Source organism: Echinococcus granulosus (assembly GCF_000524195.1).
Source record: "Echinococcus granulosus chromosome Unknown EG_S00019, whole genome shotgun sequence".
NCBI lineage: Eukaryota > Metazoa > Platyhelminthes > Cestoda > Cyclophyllidea > Taeniidae > Echinococcus > Echinococcus granulosus.
The window spans coordinates 960,140-969,608 of record NW_020170399.1 but is presented as its reverse complement, the minus strand read 5'-3'; the positions used below and the strand labels follow the sequence as shown (position 1 = coordinate 969,608).

At 40.6% G+C, this 9,469-nt stretch overlaps 3 protein-coding genes across 3 annotated transcripts; 2 read left to right on the top strand and 1 right to left on the bottom strand. All coding sequences in view use genetic code 11, as the record gives it.

The window, feature by feature from the left end:
* Positions 1-624: 624 nt before the first annotated feature.
* EGR_03646 (Mediator of RNA polymerase II transcription subunit) lies at positions 625-1,483 on the top strand (the record flags this gene model as incomplete). The annotated part of the gene is made up of 2 exons (XM_024492895.1): positions 625-774; positions 1,130-1,483. 2 exons carry the CDS (start codon positions 625-627, stop codon positions 1,481-1,483), a joined length of 504 nt encoding a protein of 167 aa, XP_024352778.1.
* Positions 1,484-1,790: 307 nt separating this feature from the next.
* On the bottom strand, positions 1,791-2,541 carry EGR_03645 (ATP synthase subunit d; the record flags this gene model as incomplete). Its single annotated transcript, XM_024492894.1, has 4 exons — positions 1,791-1,961; positions 2,029-2,091; positions 2,127-2,301; positions 2,420-2,541. 4 exons carry the CDS (start codon positions 2,539-2,541, stop codon positions 1,791-1,793), a joined length of 531 nt encoding a protein of 176 aa, XP_024352777.1.
* A 2,274-nt stretch (positions 2,542-4,815) lies between these two features.
* Positions 4,816-9,230, top strand: EGR_03644 (Putative adenylate kinase 7; the record flags this gene model as incomplete). The annotated part of the gene is given in 15 exon segments (XM_024492893.1): positions 4,816-4,902; positions 4,931-5,098; positions 5,137-5,344; positions 5,378-5,484; positions 5,518-5,634; positions 5,648-5,733; positions 5,907-5,997; positions 6,508-6,657; positions 7,009-7,137; positions 7,241-7,422; positions 7,537-7,637; positions 7,938-8,347; positions 8,605-8,793; positions 8,914-9,072; positions 9,192-9,230. 15 exon segments carry the CDS (start codon positions 4,816-4,818, stop codon positions 9,228-9,230), a joined length of 2,223 nt encoding a protein of 740 aa, XP_024352776.1.
* Between the last annotated feature and the right edge of the window lie 239 nt (positions 9,231-9,469).

Below are 9,469 nucleotides of genomic sequence, written 5' to 3'. Positions count from 1 at the left end.
GCGAGTGTTATCCCTAAAAAAGGATGTATGTGTAGAAAACTGAAAAATACCAGTGCAAGTAAGTTCGATGATATTTTCACCGTCAATATTATTGAGCATCCCCCCTGTCGAGAGAAGCACCATGGGAATATTCAATCCCCGAAGATGTCTAGAAGATGGATGTAACCATCTAAATATCCATAAAGTTCCATCAAGTGAGAGTGTGGGGCGTAAACATTCAGCATTTTAAGTTAGACATGATCGCATACTATAGTCCTCACTTCTTGCTTAAATCAGTTGAATTTATTTTGTTTCATCTTGAAAACTACAGTATTGAAATATACAAGGATTCTTAATAAAACTGTACTTGAGTATGCTATAGAACTCATGGTCAGTGCCCCAAAATACCCAAGATTCTGAGTCTTCACACTTCAATCGCGTCTATAGAATTGGTGTGCTTTCATTCTAGAACATCTAGTGCCAGTATTTGCTTTTTAAATAATTTTGTGAAGAACTAATAATTTACTTGTAGTACTGAAAAATGGACTACAGGGTCTAGGCAGAAACAATCTACAACCACCTTGTTTATAATTGTGGTACAATTTCCACGCAACCAAATAAGCCAAATTGGTAGGGGTTGGGGTGATGACTGATCGTAGCAAGAAGTTCGAACAACTGGAAGAGCACATTGAAAGTGTCATCGATCATTGTCGTGAAGCCGGTATAATAGTTTGTGACTATCAACCTGGTGTCGCATTTCACAAAAAAATTAATGACTTGGTTCTGAAATTGCGGGTAAGATCATAGATACCGACGAGTATCACGCTTCCATATTCAATAAGGTTATTTAGCGGTAATCTCATGATTATCCCATGAATTAATCGATTGGCGAAAGATTGTGGTTCGGCAGTAGGTCCCCGATTGTTTATGCATACCTGCCTACAGGTTATTCCTGGTTTGTGAATTTCTTAATGCACAGGAAGCATAGATGATTTTGGACCTCTGTTACCGTAGTTTGCACAGGACCTTCTGTAAATCCATTATATTTTATTTGGAAGAATATGTCATTCCAAGGTATTTAATTGAGGCTGTTTTACCAGGCACTTTCATGGATCGACGTGACTACCACATCACCACCACTACTTTTCAGGATGTCGATCGGATGCAACAGGATGTGCAGGATGTCCTCGTGCCAATCGCGGTATTCTCCAAGATTGACGCCGGCCAGAATCCCCAAATATACAGCAGAGAGTGCATGGAACGTGTCATAGCTCACAATGAAGTGGTTCGTGGGAAGCTGGAGAGTCTCCGTCGCTTTCGTTATCTATTAATGGTGGAACTATCAAAGCGATTCCCCGGAGAGATGGCAAATTACCGATCAATGCGCGATGATGCTGAACCTTCCCAACAGGGTTCGCAAGCAAACTCGAATGACAATCTCCTTCAAACGGGCGGGTCCAGCTCGGACACCGGACTTGAGTCAATCCTACCACCCGCGCGATGAACCCGGCAGTACCCATCCACTGCGAGCAGATATTTTAAGACGAAATTCTTTTTTGCTGCCTGTGGACAAATGACGCGAATCAGAGCATTTTACAATGACTCCCTCTTCGCTTTTAATTAACCCTGATAGTGCGTTTGCGGCCTGCTTTACGAATATCGCATCACGTATCTGCAGTAAACAACCTGAACAGTAATGGCCAGTTCGTCAGAAGACGTGCCGTGTCATAATATGGCATTGCTTTTATTTAAAACTAGTTGCTACGCAGCACATATGTAGGCATCCCAGACATCTGGGATGGACTGCAGAATCAGCTGAAGTCCCAGTGAACTCTGGGTGCAGTGTTCTGAAGCACTGTATGGGTCTCCGTCTTGAGGGCCTCGCCGGTGTAGAAAGGATCCATATTGGTATCCGGGAAGTAGGTAACAATGATTTCCGGGATCATCTCATCGAAAGGAGGTAACTTCTTCAAGGCCTCCTTCTAGTTAAATAAAAAGCAGATTAGACAGCTGGCTGGTAAATCGGAAGACGGCATCACTTGCACCGACCATTCTGGTAGCGTCCGCTTTCATACTCTCACAGGCCGTGACATGTTTCTTAACCAGAGCACTCTAAGAACAAAATAAACCACAGGAAGCTATGTTACCATCCTGGTTGCTTGTTCGTCAACCGACTTTTCAACATTCTTGGAATCGGTTGGTGGCACAACTTGTAGTGCCATGTATTCCTTCTTGAACTTGTCAACAAGTCCCGGAACCGGTACTACCTTTCGGTAGTATTCCCAGTTGACTTCCGGGAGTTTTTCAGGCAGCGATGATATTCTGAGTTCGACAAAAACGATCAAAAAGAGAACAAAAAGTAATGAAGAAAATTTCAGAATCCCAAAAAACCAATCAAGAAATGAATAGAAACAATGAAGTGGGGCATAAAAAGCGTTACTTCGAAACCAATCCATCGGTTTTAGTCTTTAGGTCCCGGAATTGTTCGAGCTGATGCTTAGGACAGTTCTGGTAGAGCTCAGCCCAATTAATCGCTGTCCTTGCAATACGCCTGGATGCCATACCCGCAGTGACAGAGATCGCTAGTATTCGAAAGCCGCGAGGGACAGAACGTATTCCCTAGCCCAATCCAATCGCAGAATAATTCCGCAGGAACAGTCAGAAAAACAATACCTTTGTATGAAGTCTTGTTAGAAAGCAAGAAATAAGGGACGAAGGCTTGCTATTTTAATTTCAGCACCTGGTTATTTAAATAGTGATTATCTAGTGAGTAAGTGAGCCAAATTGTTCTTTCTTTGCTTACGGATGCGGAAATCATTACCAGTGAATCTTGTTTGTATCTCCCAGTTTATACAACGGCGCACCAGTTTTATTTTTGCAATAATTTAAGGTGATTTTAAACTTGGTCTTTCCTGCAAGTAACGGCTGTTTTAGTTAAAGCCTTTACTAAATATCTAACTCATTGCCCTATAAGACGTTTCAAATTACATTAAAGATTTTTTGCTAACAGGTTTATGAAATTACTCATTTGAAGTTATTCTATTGCGCAAGTGCTTCTTTCCCATGGAGCCATCTTTTGGTCAATCCCGTCTTTAATACGACGTCATTCTACTGTAGCGAACTAATTCCTGCCACAGTAATGTAATACGATAGCGGTTTATCCCTCGGCATTGGTGAGGCTCCACTTTTGTACTTTGTACTGGTCCTTTTGAGCCTCGTTGGGTGGGCTGGCCTTTTGGGTCATGCCAATAGCCCAGGCACCTTCTCTGCGCTGAGTATATATTCTGCCCGAGTATTTTGTCTTCTTTTGTCTTCAGGGAGCCCCGGGATACTACACTGGTGACAGTGGAAAGCGAACCCGATCTTAAAGGCCATGTATTCTGATTTTTCGCTTCTGCGTGATAAGCCTTAGTGGAGCGAAAGAAGTGCATATGCTACGGATGGGAGAATGGTGATGACCCCTAATAGAAGGGTTGATGTTGACGTCCACCTTCGGCATCTCTCCCAGTCCCGTGTTCTGCAGAAAAGCTATTAACAACTGAAGCGACACTAGCCGTGAACCATCTGGAAGTTTCGTTACGGATTTCCCCTACCGTCCTGAATCGAATCCCCATACCGAACGAAACTCTAGATCCAGCCAAGCCGCCAAGAGGGCTCAGCGACGTTGAGGCCATGTATTCCCTCAGTTGCGCGCTAATTTGGTGACTGGTACGGTCGGCTCGTGGGTGTTTCTTTACTGCACCGACTACGTTGTAATGGTTAACTCGGGAGGTTGACCTGCAGGAGCGCAGGGGACGACGCTCAAAAGAAAAGGGAGGCTATGCAATACGACAGTGGTTTATCCCTCGGCATTGATGGGGCTCCACTTTTGTACTTTGAATTAGCACCCTTGTACTTCGCTGGGTGGGCTGGCCTTTTGGGCCGTGCCAATACCCCAGACACCTTCTCTGCGCTAAAATTATATTCTGTCCGAGTATTTTGCCTTCTTTTGTCTCCAGGGGGTCACTGGACGCTACAGTAATGTGGCATTGCGTACACTACTAACGTACAGAGGGAATAAGAGGCTACCGACATGGCTTAAGAACCAATATACCCAGCGAGAGTATAATCTGGCGAGGCTTCAGTCCTCTCCTTAAAAACTGGGTTAAACAAATCGTTAATGCATCCCAATGTATCTTGCGCATGCAAGCGTGACTGACAGGATAAGTGCTTTATAATTTATTTTCGTAATTTGCAAGTGGAAACGATTGCCCTTGAAATCTTGTAAAGTAGATAGTGCTTTAATTGATTCATATAACAGTCTTCCTCGTCGCATGTATAATTTTAATTTACTAATCTTGCTCTATATAATGTACCCACTTTTTCAGTCGGATGCAAACGAGAGTTCAGGAATAACAAAAATTTTACTTAGACATACGTAAGACAAATTATAAGCTTCGTTCTCGGAATCGATTTCCACAAATGTTCCTTATCTCCTCTTGAGTTGAAAATGTCACCCGAAACTTTATTTTATGATCTGCCGTCACTTTTGTGCTTGTGTCTTGTAATCTGTTAATTAAATCATCATCGTTCATCAACAGCTTACAAAGTTATTATGCACTCGTCTCATAAAGGCTTATGTATCTGCTATCAGGTGAATATGAACCACATCTAAAATGGGCTCTTGGTTACCAGATTTCTTCTTTCATGTCTTTTTTTAATATTTCTATATGGGATTTTCCTTGAACCTAAGTTTAGAGTTATTTTTTGATTGGCAATATCGCTTTAAATAAGTAATTTTACGGCATGACTCTGTGTTTTACATTATGTTAATAATTATAGGGAATTTCTATTACTATGGCAACACAACAAGCCACCCATTTGATACCAAAGGATATATTTATTAATCACATCGATACGTTTATATCATCTCACCTTGGCAAAGTTTGCACGCTTTTATACTAATCTTTAGGTTTTGTTCAAATCAGTCTTTGGATCTGGAGTCCCACTTGATGAGGATGAAGAGGGTTTAGAAGAGGGAAGCGCCATTCCGGCTTCACCAGCTGGATTTAATAATAACATTTTTTGTACTCTCTCAAGTCCTTCTGCCACTCTTAGCTTTCCGGCGTTTGTGATTAAAGTTGGTTTGCAATTAACTTACGTGCCTAAAATGTCTAGTACGACAAATGGATTGACCTCTATCCCAAAATTAAACATTGCACCTATTTTATTTACAACATAAACGACGATGATCTACAAGTTGAAGAAGCTTTATGGATTGCAGAGAAACTTTATGAGGAATCAGAGGGCTTTGAAAAACGGAAAGCTTTTGTCTTACTATCAACTGTTCTTACATGGTCACAAATACAATATTTGCCTGACGCAAGTTCAACTTATTTTTGAATAAAGGTTTAGGAAGGTGATAGTGCGTACTTTTATGATGCAGATTACATCAGACGAAAGGCTCACCAACACTACGGTAGGCATATTGCTGCAGAAAAAGAAATTAAGAGACTTGGTACTCTGGTAAAGGCCTTCTTCTAATTATCATTCCTCTAGAATAAATTTAAATTTTTGACGTATGTTATTGCAAGCGGTATAACATATGGTGAAGAAAACGATGTATTTCATCCATTTCTCAAAGCACGTTTCTTATCATTGGAAAACGTTTTTCATGTTATATTATTAGGGTGGATGGTTGAACAAACCAACTTTGAGTGTGATCGGTGACGGAAAAAACCTAATACCAACAATCCATGTAAAAGATCTTGCGAGGTAAAATAACCAGAGTCTGCGAGATTGTAAACTGTTTCCTTAAAATCGACTATTAAATTTATAAGTTATTGTCAGATCAGTGTTCGACTGGCCACCTAATATAAGACTAATTAATTCTGTTGTTTTATTTTCCATTCTTGAATAAAATACATGATCTTATTTTTTACTTCAAGTATAGTTTTTGAATTACTGAATTTGTGTCCTACAACGCACTACATACTTGCTGTGGATGACGGTTACAATACACTCCTAGAAATAGTTACGGTACGTTGAATGTAGACCCATAAATAAATTTAATGTTTCGGGAACTGAAAATTTTGTGGAAAATGTTCTAGGTTATACATATGTAATAAACCTACTACTTTACATACTTAGGATTGCAGTTCATTATGAGTAAAATCTCTTGAAATGCTTTTAGGCGATTTCAGAAGCACTAACTACAGGAAAAGTGAAACACATTTCTATAGAAGAAGCAAAGCAAATGGACGAATTCACGGTATTGTTTATATGAAATAGAAGTCAAAATAAATGTGTCCATCCAGTAATGACATTTCCACCGATTAGCCTTATCGTACCTGTCGCATATGAGTATTTATTAAATTCGCTAATTTTCAAGACAAAGGGACTCAGATCTTGAGATTTGCTCAAATGGTGTTTAAAGTATCACCGCTATTGATAATGTACATTGCAAATCCAATGAATGGGAGTTGACTTACGCACCTAAATACCAACATCTACCCTTTTAACTTAGGTGAATCTCTTATCTTCATTTAGCAAAAGCACATTGACAGCCTCACCTTGAATTTACGCTTGGAAGCGCAGTTTGTGCATGAAAATTTGCCTTTCAAGTGGGTTAGCGAAAATGGAATGGTTACTTCGATAGAAAGAGTAGTGAAAGAGTTCAAACTCGCAAGAGGCTTGCTAGTGAGCTAATTATATTTTCATTTCACTTTATGTTTTGATATGCCTCACAGACAAAGCAACGAAAACTGTTAAGTTTCTTGAAAGCTAAATTGCCTCAAATACTTAAGGAATAATTGTTTTTAGCCTAATGCTTGGGCTTTAACTCGTGACAAAATTAATTAGTATGTCAATGCCAGACTATCAATAGGGCATTTAATCGTCTTTGTGATTTAGATTGCGAGAAAGTGATTTTATTTTGAACATATGGGTCTTATAATTGGTATGCAGATCTTACGTGGACGGTTTTAGGGTGTTAATCCTTATTGTACATGCTTAAATTGAGTTTATTACCATCATACTCTCCATTTAAAGCCGATTAGAATATGTATCCTGGGTCCACCTCTATCAGGAAAGTCAAAGCTGGCCCAGCTGCTTAGCGAGTACTATTCCGTGCCACATATTCACGTCAAGGGAGTCATTGATGATAGAATAAAGGAATTGGTGAGTAAAATCTTCGAATTTCGTGGTCATTTACTTTCCATAGCGAATGACAAAGCCGCCAGAATGGTGATTCGGTTATTGAAATAGCTCTTGCTAATTTTAGGAAGAGCAGGTTAATTTAAGGCATAAGAAATCATCCGATAATGAGGGAACTGAGGAAGAGGCAATTGATGAGGGTTACGACGGAGCCGAAGATAGTGATCTAAACCCTTCTGCACTGCTGTCACAGATCAAGGAAACTCTCTCCTCTGAGAAGAATCGCCTAAGCAACGCAATGGTTTGCAGGTATGTCACCTAGACGTTGTTTTATATTTTATTATTTCCTTCTCAACAATTATGCAGATTATATTTGATGCCGCAATTACTGTTTGAACTTTGCGAAATGTTTTTTTTTGCTAGTTTTATAAAGAAACGACTAAGTTCAAAGGAGTGCTTAAACCAAGGATACGTTCTCGATGGTTTTCCAAAGACAAGAGCACAAGCAGATCTACTTTTTGGGAGTATGCAAGTTTGAGTTTATTTAACCCTCAGATACTACTGAGGATATTAATTTTCAATTCAAGTAAAACTAGAATATTCTTGGGAAGTAGCTTCATGCACAAAGTTGCGTTTTTTCGCCTAAGGTGATGAAGCTGTAGAAGAAGAAATGGAAGAAATGGAAGAACTTAATGAGGGCACAGAGGAAAAGGACGCAAAAGAACCTGATCCACAGGTCCAAGTTGCCCAGCTTGATAGGGAGCGAGCTGCTCGTGAACGCAGCATTCCCAATATGATTGACGAAACTCAGTTCCTGGGCAAAGTTGCTCTCTCCCCAAACCCCAATTCCCTGCCCAAGGGAATTCTTCCAGCCTGCGTCATTTTTCTCCAGGCTACAGATGTCTTCCTCTTTAGTCGAGTCCTCAGAATACCAAACCATGAAATGAGGTGCTCACACAACGATGAGGAGGGTTTTCTTAGGCGTCTCCTCATCTATCGCCACGCTCACGCTGGGTCTGAGGTGGCAGCTCTCATGGCGAGTGATGAGTTACGAAAGGCTCTCAATTCGGAGTACCTCCAGAAGATCACAGCAGGCGAGGCTAGTACGCTGACCTTAAGTGAGCGGATAGTCCCACTGATGGCAGGCAGTGTTGGTGCCAATTCATTATGCGCCTTTTTCGAGGACAGAGGCATTCGTGCTTTTAACTTCGACGTCGAGACAGACACCTCGGGAGTAAGTTGGGGAGTTTTATCACGTCTTCATAACGCGTTTTTATAAGTGTGTCCTATGCTCAAATCTATAGAAAGTCAAGTGAGAATAAAGTCAGCAGGTTTATGGTGGTCTCTTAGCCTTCTTACAAATAAATTATCAAAACGTATCACCAAATACTCTTTTGTTAACAGCAGTTATTAGGATGCTTGCTACTCGAGATGGGTTCTGTGTTCAAAACCACTCGTTTACCATCATTGCAATGCAATTTATTGAAACAGGTCTTTAACGAAATTGAGAGAAAGATACGCGCTGCAATAGGACCACCAAGAAACTATGGGCCGTCGACATCGAAAACGGTGACGATAAGAGAGAAAATACGTTTGAAGGAGGAGGAAGAACGCCGCGAGTTGGAGAAGGCAAGAGAGGCTGAGGAGTTCAGACGTCGTGAAGTCCGCAAACGCGAATTTGTACGTTAATAGACAACTATTACCCTCTAGCATTCCAGAACCCTTCACTGAAAACGCACGCATATATCAGAATTAAAGGGACACCAACTTGAAAAACTAATCCTTTAATTCTTTTGAAAGTCTGGTCTTCTGGAAAGAGTACGCACAGAAGAAGATGAGGCATTACTGGAGGCATCAAAACCACTCCGCGAGTTCTTGTCCAAATTCGTTATGCCGACCCTCACGAAGGGCATTTTTGAGTGCATCTGGAGACGACCGGAGGATCCCATTGATTATCTGGTAATATGTTTACCATACCTAGTTTATACATTCCGGTATAAATTCATTACTAGCTCAAGTTGATTAGTGAGATTAATCTATTAAGATTTAAAACAAATACATTCTGCTTCTATTTTTAGGCCGAATACCTCTTTAGAAATAACGCGCAGGTTGATTGAGCCTATGAATGTGAGGCGACTAATGTGTTTAATAAGGTTGTATTCCGTGTTATGTCATGAAAAAAAGTCTTTTACATGCCACAATAAACATTTCGTTTCTGCGGCATCGACTGCCTTGCGTATCTCCTCCCTGGTGGCATCTTCACTAGTCTCTAAAATAATGCTGCTGAATAACATTCATCACTGGTATGTTTCAACGGCAGCTTCACCTTTTACGTGTGTCATTGTTGCCCTTTGCC